Source organism: Phaenicophaeus curvirostris, chromosome 24, assembly GCF_032191515.1.
Source record: "Phaenicophaeus curvirostris isolate KB17595 chromosome 24, BPBGC_Pcur_1.0, whole genome shotgun sequence".
Taxonomy (NCBI): Eukaryota; Metazoa; Chordata; class Aves; order Cuculiformes; family Cuculidae; genus Phaenicophaeus; species Phaenicophaeus curvirostris.
In genome coordinates, this window is record NC_091415.1 from 6566098 (window position 1) to 6583011 (window position 16914).

The window sequence follows — 16914 nt, forward strand, 5'->3', positions numbered from 1 at the left end:
ACAGGAACAGCAAGGAAAGAGAAAAAAACCAACAAGATTTAATTAGGAAATGCACAGTGAGGGAGAGAGCACCGAGGTCCTGCCGGAGAGAAGCCTGTGGACAGAGAGGAGCCTGCGTGGCACTACTCCTCCTCCACCTGCAGGCCCAGGATCTGCTTGACGTAGTTCTGGACGTTGACGTGCAGCTGGGGGGCTGTAGCAGAGAAGGTCTCCAGGGCCAGGGCCCGGGCGGACTCCGACCCGGCCCACATGGCGCGGTAGAGCGGCAGCGTGTACTTCTGCTTCCCCTGCGGACACAGAGCGGGGTCACACCCCGGCCTCCTCCCAGCTCCAGGGGGTGACATCCCAGGAGTCCCGTGTCCCCCCAGCAGGGCACAAAGGCCTCCAGCAGCGCCCTGCTCTTGGCCAGGGAAGGGGCACAGAGGGGTGGGACAGCACCGGAAACACCACTGTGGGCAACCCTGGTCTCTGCAGCATGTGGGGACGGGAGAAGACCTTGTGCTTGAAGAAAGAGCGAGGCCATGAGCAGCTCTGGGAGTTCAGTAAGGCCTAGTACAAGGCCCTGCATCTCGGTCAGGGCAATCCCCACTGTCAGAACAGTCTGGGATAGAGGGAGGGATGGACGGATGGAGAGCAGCCCCGTAGAGAAGGATTTGAGGTTGTCAGTGGGCAACAAAGAGGAAGAGGACACGACCCAACACTTGCAGCCCAGAAAGCCAACCCTGCCCTGGGTGTGACCATCAGATTGAGGGAGAAGATTCTGCCCCTTCACTCTAGTAAGACCCCAGCTGGAGTTCTGCCTCCAGCTCTGGGAGCCCCAGTGCAAGACAGACAGGGACAACTTGTAGCAGGTCCAGAGGAGGGCACAGAAATGGTCAGAGAAAGGCTGAGAGAGTTGGAATTGTTCAGCCTGGAGAAGGGAAGCCTCTGGGGAAACCTCAGAGCAGCTTCCAGTACTGAAAGGGGGCCGATAAGAGATAAGGAAGAAATGCTGGACAAAGAATATGGGGAGGCCCTGGCCCAGGTTGCCCAGAGCAGTGGTGGCTGCCCCATCCCTGGAGGGGTTCAAGGCCAGGTTGGATGGGGCTTGGAGCCCATGATACAGTGGGAGGTGCCCCTGCCCATGGCAGAGGTGGAACTGGATGGGCTTTAAGGTCTCTTCCAACCAAAACCATCCCTGGGCCTATTATGAGCAAGAGCCAAGCCCCAGTTCCTGCCCAGAAGGTCCTGTCTCCTGTGCCCATCTCCCCCAGTGCTGCTGGGCACAGACACCGCTTCCCAAAACCAACCTGGCTGTGGAGGAAGTCCTTGACCTTGCTGTACTCGGCCTCGAGGTTGTTCTTGAGGATAATCTGGCACCAGCGGAGCCGCAGCTCGGCATTCTGGGCCTTGGAGATCTTTGGGTACATCTTGCTCAGCCTTTCCACGTTGCCTGCGAGAGTGGGGATCATCAGCACCCCCCTGGGGCTCTGACTGGACCTCGCAGCGCCCCCCAGCCATGCTGCAAATCCTGCATGACCTTCCAAGCCCTGGGCTGGCCCTGGAGCCCCCGGGCCCTCCCGGCACCCGCAGCTCTCGGAGCATCCCAGGCACTTGCAGGAAGGTGCCTTGTTGGGCCTCCAGGCAGCCCCCACGTGCCCAGGGCTGCCAGCTCCAAGGAGGCCCCTCGGCAAAAGAGCACAAGGAGTGGGGAATGTGGGGAGGTGACAGCCCAGCTCCTCCCTGCTACCACACGTGTCCCCATACACCTAGGGGGACACGTCCCCTGGCTCCCCTCTCCCCACCCTGCTGACTGAGGCTTCCCAGATACTGGGAATGACGCTGCTGGACCACAGCAGGGATGGGCTGATGGCTACATGCCCGCAGAACCCGCTGATGGATCCTCACGTCCCCAGCCAACTGACTGGACCAGGGCGCATCACCCCGTGTCTCCCATGGGCGCTGCAGCCCCAGAGCTGACCCGGGCCTCACCTTCTGGCAGGGGGGATTTCTCCAGGATTCGATCCAAGAAGTAGATGAGCTGGTACACCCTCCAGGCTGTGATGTCCACGGCTTTGATCGCCTCCGTGTTCAAGCTGTCGGCTGCCCAGAGCGCTGCCAGCTCATCTGCCGGCTTCATCAGCTGCTCCCCCGGCGAGAGGTCGGGCAGGTACGGGGGCCAGCCCGGCGTGTTCAGCCAGCGGTCGAACTCAAAGCCTGCAGCAAGGAAGGGAGGGAGAGCTGGGAGCGTTTTTCTGAACCCCACACTGGGTGCCGCTGCCCAGACATCTCACAGCTGCCTCCGAGTGTGTCCCCAGCAGCAGCAAACCCGCCCAGGGATGGCGACGAGCAGGCACTAACGGGGTTAGCTTGTTCAGCCTCGCTGGGCTCAGTGTGTGCTTGTGTGGTAACACCCCCACTGTCACCACCAGGACGGGTCGGTTCCGGCCTGGCAAGCTCCTGGCAAGCCTGGCTCTCCCAGGCTGAGCTGAGCCTGGCGCGCTGGACAAGCCTGGTTCCAGTGCTCACCCGAGGCTCCGCCAGCGAACTCTCACACCGGTGCTACTCACCAGCCTCAGCCGTCTGTGGGGAAACCACAGAAACCAGCACCTGAGCACACAGCACGGGCTGGATTTGTACGGAGAATGTCAGGCTGAGCAGGCGCACGGCCAAGCCCAGGTTAGTGCCTGATCCGGGCGGGCCAGCACTGCGCCTCCTGCATTGAAGCCGAGGCCAGGAGCGGCAGCAATGTCTCCAGTAAAGAGCACAAACCAACGTGCACAACGCAGGGGACACGGGATGGCTCTGACACCCACAGAGTGCTGGTTTTCAAAGCAGCTCCCCAGTCCCCTGGCCAGGAAGGCACCATGCTGACCTGGGATGGAGTCCACGCCTTTCTCCTTCAGCTCCGGGAAGTGCTCCAGGAAGAAGGCGAGGGCATCATCCGCTGTGATGCTCTGGAACTTGAACCGGTTCACATAGGCCTGTGGGGACGACAAGGGTGTGATGTTGCCCAGCCCTCCCGTGCTCCATCTCGCAGGGGTTAGCATTGCCGAGCCCACGCTGCCCCCGTGCCCCTCAGAAGCTGCCCAGCCCCCTGCAGCAGCTCTGAGCATCACCAACTGCCTGCTGCCAGCACAGGGCCGGGCTCTGCCCTCATCCCATCCCATCTGTGAACATCTCCGTTTCCCATCTCTTCCTCTCTCCAGCCACCCTGTTCAGCCCATCGTTCCCAGGTTCCCCCTGCGCTCTCGCCTCCCGCTGCAGGGCTTTGGGTGACTCTGCATCTCCACCTGGGACTTCCTCACACTGACCTGGAGGAAGGCATTGAACTTGCTCTGGTCCCCCACGAGATGGGCCAAGTAGCTCACGAAGCAGTAGCCCTTCTCGTAGGGCGTTTCGTTGTATGTATCATCCGGATTGACACCTAGAAATGGGAAAACCCTCAGGAATCATCTGCCCATCTGCAAAGCAAACAGGCCCTTGGGTGCAGCATGATGGAGAACAGGCCTTATGAGGAATGGCTGAGAGAGCTGGGATGTTTTGCCTGGAGAAGAGGAGGCTGAGGGGAGACCTCATTGCTCTCTGCAACTCCCTGAAAGGAGGTTGTGGAGAGGAGGGAGCTGGGCTCTTCTCCCAGGTGACAGGGGACAGGACGAGAGGGAATGGCCTCAAGCTCCACCAGGGGAGGTTTAGGCTGAACGTTAGGAAAAAATTTTTCATGGAAAGGGTCATTGGGCACTGGCAGAGGCCGCGCAGGGAGGGGGTTGAGTCACCTTCCCTGGGACGGGTGGACGAGGCGCTGAGGGACATGGTTTAGTGATGGATAGGAATTGGTTGGACTCGATGATCTGGTGGGTCTTTTCCAACCTGGTGGTTCTACGATTCTATGATTTCTGCTTTGTCTGCTGGCTGCAAGCCTGTCACATCCCTCTGGGAGCCATCACCTCACTCAGGTCCCACCACCAGTGCTGGATCTGTTGCAAGCCATGAAACACCCCGCCCAGCCCTGCCCTTCGGTCAGCCCTGCTCCCTGTGTGCAGCTCTGGGAGGACGGGGAGGCCCCGCAGACCTGGCTCGATGACCACCCGCAGCTTGTTGAGCGGATGGTCCTCTCCTGTGTTGTCCATGTGCTGGCGCAGGAGGGCCCTTCCCGTCGCAGCCTCCAGGCAGGTGTACGCCAGACCTGGGCAGAGACAAGCAGGAGGTGTTGGGAGACCCCAGCCAGGCCCCCGGGTGCTTCGAGCACAAAGGGTGCTGTTACGGGAGGGAAACGGCGTTCACTTACGAGCTGGGAGATAAACAAGGCACTGGAATGGGAGAGTTACAGAGAAGCACGGTGACCCAGCCCAAAAGCAAGAGGATTTGAGAACCGTGAAAATTTAGCTGGGTGCAGCAAACAGTGCCAGGAGTGCCTGAGCTGCTGGATGTGACCATGTGTCCAGGGTGGAGCTCAGGGCACCTGCTATCAGCTCCCACGGGAGCTGCAGGAGCAAGAGGAAGGTGGGGCTGGGCAAGATGCGGTGCCTGTGTCCCTGGCACAGGGCTGCGAGGGCTCCATTCAGCTCTCAGAGTGAAGATGGTTCTGTTGCCAACAGAACGTTGCAGGCTGCCACGCTTCTCCTCTTCTGAGATGCAGTGCAGGCTCTGGCCCTGCACGCAGCACTCCGAGGAACGCAGAGACGCAGCACACAGACCTGCATGTGTCCTGCCTGCCATGGCACAGCCACGGCCCAGAGCCAGGCAAGGCCACGTACCGTAGATCTCAGTGGAAATGCGCCTCTGGGCATACATGGTGAAACCCTCGTTCAGCCAAAACTCGCCCCACGTGGCGTTGGTGACCAGGTTGCCAAACCAGCTGTGGGAGATCTCGTGGATGATGACGTCCACCAGAGAGCGGTCCCCAGCCAGCAGGCAGGGCGTCACAAAGGTGAGGCAGGGATTCTCCATCCCACCGAAGGGGAAGGAGGGCGGCATGAAAAGGATGTCGTACCTGCGGGGAAGAGCAGATGACTTGAGTCAGACCCAGCTCCTCCTGCAGAGGCTGCTTGGGACTGGGGGATGCTCCCTCCCCAGCCTCAGGGAGCGAAGGCCATACCTGCCCCAAACATAAGGTCCAAAGAGCTTCTCGCCAACCACCAGGAACTCCTCAATCACCCCATCGTACTCCTTCTTCGCAGCCTCAATCAGGCAGGGCTCAGCCCAGACTCGGCTCCTGGCCAAGAGTAGAGGAGGACGTTGTAACCATCAGCAGACTTTTACCCTATTGCTTCATCAGACAAAAACTGCACATGTTTATTCCAGAGCAAAATAAAAGCCTGCTGATAAAGGAAGCTAATGAGACCGATAGCGCAAACTGCTGTAATTTCTTCCCTTGTCTGAATGTCAAAGGGCTTTTATGTGGCTGCCACCGGCCTTGGGAAGAGACCGGAACTGCTGTCATGCACAGGGGTCAAATAAGCAGAGCCAGGGACACCCTGGAAGCTGAGAAGACCCAGCACTGAGGGTCCTCCTCGCTCTCAAGAGCAAGAAGCACCATCACCCAGCAGAGCCTGTGGTGTGATGACGCAGCAGCACGTGCACAGCGGATGGGGAACTGACCAGGCCATGTTACGGCCAGCATGTCTGCGCCGGCCTGCTCTCCAGAGCCCAGCAGTGCAGGGAGAGGCAGCTGCAACTGGGCAGCCCGGCACGGGAGCTTCACCGTGCAGCTCCCACAGCCAGGACTTAGCGCCCAGGTCTCCTCCAGAGCCACTCACCTTGGGCCAACTTCAGCAGACACTATGTCCCCAACTGCCAGAGCAATCAGATACGATGGGATCGGCTGGGACATCTTGAAGACGAAGGTGGTATCATTCTGCTTCTCCCAGCTCGTGGCACTCATCACAGCTGTGAAACCTTCAGGGACCTGGACACATAGATAAAAACATCTACTAGATCCATAATATATGGAGTGGGACGTCACCTAACCCGGTCAGGGATGCTGCAATGTCTGACAGTGAACATGTCGCAGAACATGGAAGGTGGAGGGTCCATGGGCACTGCAGGTTTTGGGGCACAAAGCAAAGCAGTAACGCTCAGAACTGCCACCCGGGATCAGAGCTACATCCCTGCAACAGCGTCACTCAGAACTTGGGCTCCAGCACCAGCTCAGTGCAACACTGGAACACCCAGAGCTGCCGTGCAGGGTGCCAGTGAGATAAAGAAATGCTGGAGCTGCAAGTGCTGAAAGGGCAGAGGATGCAGATCCTTCAGTCGCTGGCTCTCCTCCCATTTCTTACACAACTCATTTTTCCTGGTCTCAAGCTAAAGTAGAACCCGGAGCCAATCCACTGGCCTGGGCTGAGCCCTGGAAGACCGATCCAGTCTCTCCTCTCCAAACAGGACAAGCCCACCACCATCACCCATCGAGACAGACATGATGTGAGATTGGTGGGACACCACAAAACCCTGTCAGTGACTTCCATTATCTCACATACTCTTTTTCCCCTTCACCCTTTTTACCCCTTTCTCTTCCTCTTTAATAAACAGTTAAGTGGTTATTGGCAGCATCTGGCCTGGTTTGTCAGGTATCTGAACCAACAGTCCCGGCAAGTCAGTCTGTCTTGTGGACTCTTAACACGTGGTCACCTGTTGCAGAGGGATTCTGCTGAAACTTTAGGGGTAGAAATTAGAGCAAGAGACAAAATAAATTCCAGCATCACCAGCTGATGCCACCACGTGCCGTCAGCCAGGTTGTTAAGCCTGGAGGAGGCTGAAGGGAGACCCCATCACTGTCTACAACTGCCTGAGAGGAGGTTGTAGCTAGGTGGGTGCACAAGTGACAGGATGACAGGGAATGGCCACAAGATGCACTACGGCAGGTTCAGATTGGTCATAAGGAAAAATTTCTTCACCAAAAGGGTTCTTGGGCACTGGCAGAGGCTGCCCAGGGAGGTGGTGGTGTCTCTGTCCTTGGAGGGGTTTAAAAGACAGGTGGATCGGGTGCACAGGGATCTGGTTTAGTAGTGGACAGGTATGGTTGGACTTCATGATCTCAAAGGTCTTTTCCAACCTAGTGATTCTAGGATTCCTTCCATCCTGGAAACATGGCAGCCCTGGCACCACCACCAGGACCCAGTGCTGCCCGGTATCACCCCCTCCTCCAGCTGTGTCCCCACGAACTCAGCTCGCCCCCGTCACCCTCCCGCAGCTACACACGCCCAGAGCAGCGTCCTGCTCCCCTCAGCCTGCTACAGAGCACATGCTGTCATCATTAGAGGGGTGAATCAGACAACAGCAGCAGCACAAGAGCAGAGAAGTTTCAACACCAAGTTGATCCCAAGAGTTAGCTGATATTTTGGCATTAAGCAGAGAATATCTCAGGCACCTCCCACTGGGAGAGAAGAGCTCTCAGCAGGGTGGCCAGCATGTGCACGCACAGCCAGGGAGAAGCCAGCACACTGCTGGGCACTGCTTGTCAGGGTGTCTATTCATCTAAAGATGAGTCTAAGGGTGAACAGGAATATCAATGAATTATTTCTCAGTGCCTGCTCTGCTGGGGTCCTAAGGTGGAGGATGTGATGTGTGACAAGCATTGTCTCCAAAGTGCTCGCCCTGCAAAGGGGCCTGGGCAGTGCCACTCATGCAATGCCCCTGTGTTTTGCACATCCAGCAAGGGAGCCAGCAGCTTTTACACCAGCAAACTTTTTGCAAACTCCTGGAGGGTTTTGCTCCTGCTGGGGATGGGGCTGGCTGGGCCTGTGCCCCGGCGTGCTCCCTCCACCCCACTCACCTCCACCGTGGCTGAGTACGTGCATTTGACTGACGGGGTGTCGAAGCAGGGGAAGAAGGACCTGTTGAGGACGGCCTGGCCCTGCGTGTACATGAAGGGCTTCTGCTTCCCTGCTGTCTGCTCAGGCGTGAGCCAGCACACCTGGAGGAAGGAGAAGCGGGGGTGAGGGGCATGCCCAGCTCCTCGCCCAGGGGTGCTTCTCTGCTGATGGAGCCGGGGCTTCTGTGCCAGGGGTTCTCAGCCTGCTCTGCGTCTGGTGTTCCCCCCGCTCCTCCCATCCCCTCAGCTCCCCCAGCTCTCCCATGCTCCCTCCACTCTTCCCTCTGTGGCCCCCATCTTTCTATCTCCCCCCTCAACTCCCCATCCTTCTGTTCCCTCAGCTCCCCCCTTCCCCCCAGATCCCTCTGTACCTTCAACTCCCCCAGTTCAGCTCTCCATCCTGTCAGCTTCCCACCCCTCAGCTCCCCTCGGTCTCCCTATCCCCCCGGCTCCCCCTGTCCCCCCAGCCCCCCTCATGCCCTCAACTCCCTGTTCCCTCCGTCCCCTTGTACTCCCATCCCCTCAGCTCCCCTCAACTCCCTGTCCCTCCAGCTCCCCCTGTCCCCTCAACTCCCCATACCCTCAGCCCCCCTCAACACCCCATCCTCCCAGCCCTCTTGTCCCCCCAGCTTCCCCATCACCTCAGGCCCCCATCCCCTCAGCTCCCTCCATCCCCCTCATCCCCTCAACCCTGTCCCGTTTCCCCCATTCCCTCCAACTCCCCTCATCCCCCCTGTCCCCCTCAGCCCTCCTTGTCCCCTCCAGCTCCTCTCAGCCCCCTGTCCCATCCAGTCCCCCCACTGTCCCACCAGCCCTCCCTGTCCCCTCAGCCCTCCCTGTCCCCCCCCATCCCCTCAGACCCTGTCCCTTCCCCGTCCTCTCAGCTCCCCTGTCCCCTCAGCCCCCTCTTGTCCCCTCATCCCCTCAGCCTCCCTGTCCCCTCAGCACCCCCTGTCCCCTCAGCCCCTGTCACCTCCCTGTCCCCTCAGCACCCCCTGTCCCCTCAGCCCCTGTCACCTCCCTGTCCCCTCAGCCCCCCCTGTCCCCTCAGCCCCTGTCACCTCCCTGTCGCCTCAGCCCTCCCGTCCCCTCAGCTCCCTCTTGTCCCCTCAGCCCCCCCGTCCTCTCAGCCCCTGTCACCTCCCTGTCCCCTCAGCCCCCTCTTGTCCCCTCAGCCCCTGTCCCCTGAGCCCCTGTCCCCTCAGCCCCCGTCCCCTCAGCCCCCCCTGTCCCCTCAGCCCTCCCCCCGTCACCTCATCCCGTCACCTCCTCATCCCCTCAGCGCCCCCTGTCCCCTCAGCCCCTGTCACCTCCCTGTCCCCTCAGGCCCCCTGTCCCCTCAGGCCCCTCTGTCCCCTCAGGCCCTGTCACCTCCCTGTCCCCTCAGGCCCCCTGTCCCCTCAGACCCCCCTGTCCCCTCAGCCCCTGTCACCTCCCTGTCCCCTCAGCCCCCTCTGTCCCCTCAGCTCCCTCTTGTCCCCTCAGCCCCTGTCACCTCCCTGTCCCCTCAGCCCCCCTGTCCCCTCCCCGTCCCCCCGGGCCCTCACCCCGGGCCCGTCCCCCGCCTCATATTCGATGAGGATGTCGACGCGCTGCCCGAGGCGGGCGGGCCGGGGCAGCTGGAGGCTCAGGGCGCTGCCGTAGCTGGCGAAGGGGCGGCAGGAGGCGGGCAGGGCCTCCCCGGGGGGCTCCCCGCCGGGCGGCAGCAGCGCGGCGCGGCTCACGGTCAGGCTCGGGTGCGCGTCCAGCCGCAGCTCCGCCGCCCCCGCGCGCGCGCACCGCAGCGCCAGCCGCGCCGCCCCCCGCAGCCGCCCCGCGCGCGCCCCGAACCGCACGCGCAGCCGCAGGTCCAGGTGCAGCGGCTGCCACGCGCCCGCAGAGACCGCCGAGGCCGCGTCCCGCGCCGCCAGCGCCATGGCGGGACACGGGGGGGCGGGGCCTGGGAGGGGGCGGGGCCTGGGAGACGAGTGGGCGGGGTTATACGAAGGAAGGGGCGTGGTCTGCTATACAATGAACGTGGGCGTGTGGGGAGGGGGCGTGGTCTGTTCTCCGGGGGCGTGGTCAGCTGAGGGAAGGGGCGCGGCCTGGTCAATAGTAGACGCGTGGTTCCGGGGAAGGGGCGTGGTCTGATCAACAGTGGGCGTGGCTATCCGGGAAGGGGGCGTGGCCTGGTCAATAGCTGTGTGGTCTGGGGAAGAGGCGTGGCCTGCTCGATAGTGGCGTGGTTATACGAAGGAGGGGACGCGGCCTTGTCGATAGTGGGCGCGGTTAATAGGGGAGGGGGCGTGGCCTGGTCTCAGGAGGCGCGGCTAGTGTGTGTAAGTGGCGTGGTCTGGCCGATAGTGGGCGTGGTTATCCACGAAAGGGGCGTGGCCTAGTCAATAGTGGGCGGGGCTACCCAGGGAGGGGCGTGGTCTGATCGATAGTGGGCGTGGCCATCCGGGGAGGGGGCGTGGTCTGGTAGCTAGCAGGTGTGTGGATCCGGGAGGGGGCGTGACCTGATCGATAGTGGGCGTGGTCAGTGGAGGGAGTGGGCGTGGCATGACACATAAGGGGCGTGGTTAGCCAGAGTGGGCGGGGCCGGTCAGGAAAGGGGCGTGGTCAAGCGGGGCGGGGCCACAGCGATAAGTGGCATGGTCTAGTGAGGGGGTGAGGGGGATCCGTGGGTTCCAGGGGGGGAGGATTCGGAGGATCCAGGGGGGATGGATCCATGTGAGGGGGGTCCCGGGGGAGGCAATGCGGGAATCCATGGAGGAGGGATCTGACGGGAGCCAATGCGGGGTCGATGGAGGGGATCCCAGGAGGGGTCCGGGGGTCAGTGGCACCTAGGGGGGGGCATCCGTGGGGCTGTGGGGTCCATGGGGAGTCTGGGAAGGGGCCCATGTGGGGATCTGCGTAGGAGGGCTGGGGAGGGTCTCTGGGGGGATCCAGCGGGGATCCATGGGTCAGGGCTCGGGGGGATCCATGGGTCAGGGCTCGGGGGGATCCATGGGTCAGGACTCCAGGGGGGATCCATGGGTCAGGGCTCCAGAGGATCCATGGGTCAGGGCTCCAGAGGATCCATGGGTCAGGACTCCAGGGGGGATCCATGGGTCAGGGCTCGGGGGGATCCATGGGTCAGGACTCCAGGGGGGATCCATGGGTCAGGGCTCCAGAGGATCCATGGGTCAGGACTCCAGGGGGGATCCATGGGTCAGGGCTCGGGGGGATCCATGGGTCAGGACTCCAGGGGGGATCCATGGGTCAGGGCTCCAGAGGATCCATGAGTCAGTGCATCCAGGGGGATCCATGGGTCAGGTTCAAGGGGGATCCATGAGTCAAGGCATCCAGGAGGGATCCATGGGTCAGGTTCAAGGGGGATCCATGGGTCAGGGCATCCAGTGGGGATCCCTGGGTCAGGGCTCCAGAGGATCCATGGGTCAGGGCTCCAGGGGGATCCATGGGTCAGGGTTTGGGGGATCCACGGGTCCAGCTCGGGGCGGTCCCTCCTGTGGGGGGCGGGGCGGCGGCGGCTCCGCCCTCGGTGCGGGGTCCGGGCGGCGGCACCGGGAGCAGCGGCGGTGAGTGCGGGGGGGGGGGGGGGGAGAGGGGAGGGAGGACAGATCGGGGAGAGGGGGCAGATCGGGGGGACCAGAGTGCTGGGGAACATCCCAGAGGGATCAGAGTGCTGGAGATCTCAGAGGGGACCGGGGGTGATGGGGGGCAGCCTACGAGGACTTGGAGGGCACAGGGGACACCTGTGATAAGGGACACCCCGACAGGGCTCGGCGGTGACGCCGGGGACAGCTTGGTGGGGAGCGGAGGTGGTGGGGACACCCTGTCGGGGACACGCGGCTGGGGACGGGGTGGGGAGCAGCCGGGTGGGGACCAAGGGGATGGGGTCACGCGGCGGGGACCAGCGGTGATGTGGGGGACATCCTGGTGGGCACTGGGAGCGACAGGCAGCGGCTGTGGGGACCGGCACCGCCTGACACTTGGGGCAGCCCCCGGTGTCCCCACCTCTCCACGGGGACACTGTTTGAGCAGTGGGGGCCACAATGTGGGTGGGCTGGCAAGTTCCCGTGTCCCAGAGCCCATGGGTGTCCCCCCAGCCACCCCCTGTCCCCGTCCCCGGGGTCTGCGGGAAGCAGCCGGTGCTCCCTCCTCCTGCCTCGACCCCCCAAACCAGCCCCAGTGCCAACGAAGGATGACGGGGGGAAACTGAGGCACGGGGACTCCCAAAATGGGCGATGGTGCTCCAGGGAGCTGGCTTGGGGTGGGAAAACGTGTGTCGTGCTGCCCCACACCTCCTCTCGACAGGCAGAGCGGGTCGGTGCCCTCATTCACGCACGAGAAGGTGCCCTCATGGGTGCCCGGGGCTGTGCGGCTCCTGGCACTGTGTCCCCACGCTGCTGTGGGGACCGCAGGGAGGGCAGCGGGGACTCTGGCTTTCTTTAAAATGCCGTTTTCACTGATGGCGAAGGGCCCGATGGCTTCTCCCTGCTGGGTGCTCCACCACCCTGGGCACGCTCGGCCGTCCCCGGGTGCCGTGCAGCATCGCAGCCCAGCTCCGCTCCCACTGCAGCCGAACTGGGACAGCAGAGCTCAGGGGGAAAACTTAGAGGTGACTTTGGCGTGGGCCGTGTCCACCATGGGGCATTGACGTGCCACCACCCCACGGGAGGGAAGCGCTGGAGCCCCACAGTGGGGCTCCTGTTTGCCTGCATTTCACCTAGGAAAAAAACAACCGGGAGGAGAGCCAGGGAGCTGGGTGTGCTGGGATGCTGGCCCTGCTGCTGGTCCCACTGCTGGCCCTACTGGTCCTGCTGCTGGTCCTGCTGCTGGTCCCGCTGCTGGCCCCACTGCTGGCCCCACTGCTGGTCCCACTGCTGGCCCCACTGCTGGCCCCACTGCTGGCCCCGCTGCTGGTCCCGCTGCTGGCCCCACTGCTGGCCCCCGCTGCTGGTCCCGCTGCTGGCCCCACTACTGGTCCCGCTGCTGGCTCCACTGCTGGTCCCACTGCTGGTCCTGCTGCTGGCCCCACTGCTGGTCCCACTGCTGGTCCTGCTGCTGGTCCACTGCTGGTCTCGGTGCTGGTCCCACTGCTGGCCCTGCTGCTGGTCCCACTGCTGGTCCCACTGCTGGCCCCACTACTGGTCCTGCTGCTGGCCCCGCTGCTGTCCCGCTGCTGGCCCCACTGCTGGCCCCACTGCTGGCCCCGCTGCTGGTCCCGCTGCTGGCCCCACTGCTGGTCCCACTGCTGGCCCCACTACTGGTCCCGCTGCTGGCCCCGCTGCTGGCCCCACTGCTGGTCCCGCTGCTGGCCCCGCTGCTGGTCCCGCTGCTGGCCCCACTGCTGGTCCCACTGCTGGCCCCACTACTGGCCCCACTGCTGGCCCCACTGCTGGCCCCACTGCTGGTCCCACTGCTGGCCCCACTACTGGTCCCGCTGCTGGTCCCACTGCTGGCCCCACTGCTGGCCCCACTGCTGGTCCCACTGCTGGCCCCACTGCTGGCCCCACTGCTGGTCCCACTGCTGGTCCCGCTGCTGGTCTCGGTGCTGGTCCTGCTGCTGGTCCCTCTGCTGGCCCCACTGCTGGTCCTGCTGCTGGCCCCGCTGCTGGCCCTGCTGCTGGTCTCGGTGCTGGCTCCGTTGCTGGCCCAACCACTGGTCCCACTGCTGGCCCCTTTGCTGGCCCCAGTGCTGGTTCTGCTGCTGGTCTCACTGCTGGTCCCTTTGGTGGCCCCACTGCTGGTCCTGCTGCTGGCCCCATTACTGTCCCCACTGGTGTCCCCAGAGTGTGCACGGGCTGGGGTAACATGGGCGAGGAAGGCTCTGTGGGGCTTGGCCGCAGCCGCTCGCGGTGTCCTCCCCGCGCTGGGCAGCGAGCGGGGGCTGCGGGGGGTCGGCGGCCGTGTTGTTGCGAGATGGGGTTGAACAGAGAGGGGCCAAATTTGCAGCAGGGAAGCTGAGCCAGGAAATCCCGGCTGGCCGGGCCGCATCCTGGCTGAGTCACGGCGCTGAGTAACTGCTGGTGCCGGGGGGGAGCGGGGCTGCTCGTGGCCTCTCGGGGGGAACACGAGCTCTCTGCTTCGCCCGCTGTGCCCACCAAGGCCCCGCAGCTCCCCACCGCCCCGCTTGCCGCCTCGCGGCCTTCCCTGCCATGTGCCTCAGTTTCCCCACAATGTCGTTCGAGGACTGGACGGGGCAAAAGGCTCCTGGGATGCGGGAACAGGCTGGATCCAGCCCTCCCGCTCATTCCTGGAAGGGGGGGTCAGAACAGGGGGGTCTCTGGGCCGAGTCTTGGTGTGTGGAGAGGGGAATGGGATCGAGGAGACGGATAAGGGTGGGGATGGGACCCCCTGGCCCAGCGCGAGGTGTCCCTGCCCGTGTTCTGGGACGGGTTCTGGGGTCCCTTGCGACCCAAACCATTCCATGGTTCTGTGATTCCATGGGGATGGGAACAGGAATGGGGGTGGGATGCGGGCAGGGATGTGTGGGGCTGTGAGGGCCGGAGCGGGGCTCGGGGCGCAGTGGGGACATGGGGGTTGATGCGGGTGGCCTCGCTGCCTCTGGGTTATAAATAACGCACCGGGACACCGGAATTTTTCCTGTCACCTCCCTCCCCACAGCCCCACAGGCAGGAAAAAGGTGTTTCCGCCTGCGGACGGAGCGGGGCCCGGGGGACACAGGGCCTTGGCCATGGGCAGGGGGCAGGGGACTCCAGCTGGGGCTGCCGGAGCCCTGACCCCACGGGGCCACCGGGACCCCCAAACGGGCCACCAGCCTGGGCCTGGCTGGAGCTGTCATGGGTCAGGACATGGTGCCACCAGGCCTGGGCACCTGTCCCTGTCCCCAGTGCCACCAGGTCTGGGCAACCAGCCCTGTCCCCAGTGCCACTAGGCTTGGATACCTTGTCCTGGTGCCACCAAGCTTGGACACCCTGTCCTGTCCCCAGTGCCACCAGGCTCAGACACCCTGTCCCAGTGCCACCAGGCTCGGACACCCTGTCCTGTCCCAGTGCCACCAGGCTCAGACACCCTGTCCCCAGTGCTACCAGGCTGGGACACCCTGGCCTGTCCCCAGTGCCACCAGGCTCAGACACCTTGTCCTGTCCCAGTGCCACCAGGCTCAGACACCCTGTCCTGTCCCCAATACCACCAATGTCAGGCACCCTGTCCTGTCCCCAGTGCCACTGGGCCTGGGCAACCAGCCCTGTCCCCAGCGTCACCAGCTTGGACACCCTGCACTGTTCCTATTGCCACAAGGATCAGACACCCTGTCCTGTCCCCAGTGCCACCAGCAGCCGTGCAGCCTGGTCCCGTGTCCCCGTTCCCGTGCAGCTCAGGGCCCGCGCGGGGTTGTGGGAGGAGAACGCCTGCCCGTGCCCAGCACCATCACGGAGCACTTTCGCTCACGGGTCTGGCTGGATGTCCTCTCGCTTGTGCTTGCTCCCAGCGGGTATGACAAGCACCAGTACCAGCACAGTGACAGGGGACATCAGCCTGGGATGGGGACATTGGCCTGAGGTGGGGACACCAGCGTGCAATGGGGACGTCAGTGTGGGATGGGGCACCAGCAGGGGCTCCTTAGCGCCCATTCCCACTGCCGTGGGACACCCTCCTGGCTCTGCTGGTGGGTGGGTGGCAGCCAGGGATGTCCCACACTGTCCTCTTGCAACCTTTTGCACCCTGAGCAGCAGGGAAAACAGGCCGGGATGAGGGTGAGTCCCCAGGAACGGGGCAGCCAGGGCAGCGCTGGCTCTGCCGGCTGCACCTGCTCTCCCAGGGACACCCCAGCTCATGTCACCAGCCTGTCCCTGCTGGGCAGGGTGTCCCCAAGCCCAGAGGAGTGTGAGCCCCTAGAAACACGGCCCAGGGACTGGGACCTGCCAGGGCAGCCGGTGGCTGTGGGAACTAACATGGCTGATGGGAGCATGTGGGGAAACTGAGGCACGGGCCGCAGTGAGACTGGCAAATTGGGTCCTCCTCGAATGCTCCCAGGTGACAGACTGGCCACCAACCTGGCCCAGCAGGCTTTGTTATCTTCCCTGGCACATTTGCTGGCATGGCCTGAGCCCTGCTCGTTAGCACACAGCTTCTAATGAGCTTTGTGCTGGCCATGCCACGGGGTCCAGGTGGCCGGATGGACATGGGGCGCTGCTGCTGGATTAACGGGATTAGGGGGTGCTCGGGGGGAGAGGGGCTGGAGGAGCCCCTGGCTCTGACTGCCACTGTCAGTGGAAGTGACAGTAATTGGAGAAAGCAGGAGTTTCACTGGCCGAAGGTTAACCAGGGGAGAGGTCCCGGCCGAGCTGCACGGGGGGCTTTGCAGCTTTGCTCTGTCCAAGGGGGTTGGGGGGATGTGGGGGGGTGGACATGGGGTGAAGCCGCTGCTGGCTGTGGGGCAATGCCCCCCATGCTGCTCCAAGCTTGCCTGGTCGATGCCCCAGCCTAGCAGAGTCCCTGAGCCACCTGCAGCGTCACCGCTGTCCCGTGGGACCTTCTGGGGGACGCCGGGTCACCCCATCTCAGCACTGGATTCCCGTGAGCACCCACAGCAGCCGCATCTTGCTTCATCACAGGCCACATCCTGCAAATCCCCTTCCCTGAAAGGCTTGGTAGCACAACCCCAGTGCCACCTTGGCTCCTGCCCCACAGTTGCCATGTGTCCCTGCCACCGTCCAGCACCCGCTGGTGCTTTGACCCACAGGGATTTACTCTGCAGCTCCGGCGCTGGGGCGTTTGGCCACAGAGGGGATGAAGCCGGGAGCCTGGGTGCTGGGAGGGGACAGATGGGGACAAGGCACCTAGCCCCAGGGTTGCCTGGGCAGCTGGGGGGTGGCCTGGCATCCTCTCACTGCTGGGATGTGAGAATTCATCTCCTAAGGTCTTGGCCACGCTGTGGGGAGCAGGTTTGGGGTGGTGGCCAGTGGTTTTGGGGTGGTGGCCAGCGCTTGAGTTAATGCCTCCCAGTGTTCGCCTGGATTCCCCCGCTCCCATGGAAGAGCGGAGATGGGAGCTGGAGGAGTTGGGTTTGTGCTTGTCCTCCCATCCTCATCCTCAGCTCCCACCGGACGCGGCTGTGGGGCACGTGCGGATGCAGCCGGGCGGCGTCACCTCCGGCAGCGGAAACTCCCCCT

General features: G+C 63.4%; 2 protein-coding genes across 2 annotated transcripts in view; one reads left to right on the top strand and one right to left on the bottom strand.

Annotated features, from left to right (window-relative positions):
- Positions 1 to 14: 14 nt before the first annotated feature.
- On the bottom strand, positions 15 to 9472 carry RNPEP (arginyl aminopeptidase). Its single transcript, XM_069875881.1, has 11 exons — positions 9340 to 9472; positions 7754 to 7894; positions 5739 to 5887; positions 5078 to 5194; positions 4737 to 4972; positions 4052 to 4165; positions 3294 to 3406; positions 2855 to 2963; positions 1972 to 2196; positions 1290 to 1432; positions 15 to 287 (listed from the first exon to the last, which is right to left on the bottom strand). Exons 2-11 carry the CDS (start codon positions 7844 to 7846, stop codon positions 123 to 125), a joined length of 1464 nt encoding a protein of 487 aa, XP_069731982.1. The 5' UTR covers positions 7847 to 7894; positions 9340 to 9472; the 3' UTR covers positions 15 to 122.
- A 1719-nt stretch (positions 9473 to 11191) lies between these two features.
- NAV1 (neuron navigator 1) overlaps positions 11192 to 16914 on the top strand; it is a 90732-nt gene continuing 85009 nt past the window's right edge. Inside the window, 1 exon segment of the mRNA XM_069875719.1 lies at positions 11192 to 11352. Within this exon segment, the coding sequence (XP_069731820.1) occupies positions 11207 to 11352 (146 nt within the window). The 5' untranslated portion in view covers positions 11192 to 11206.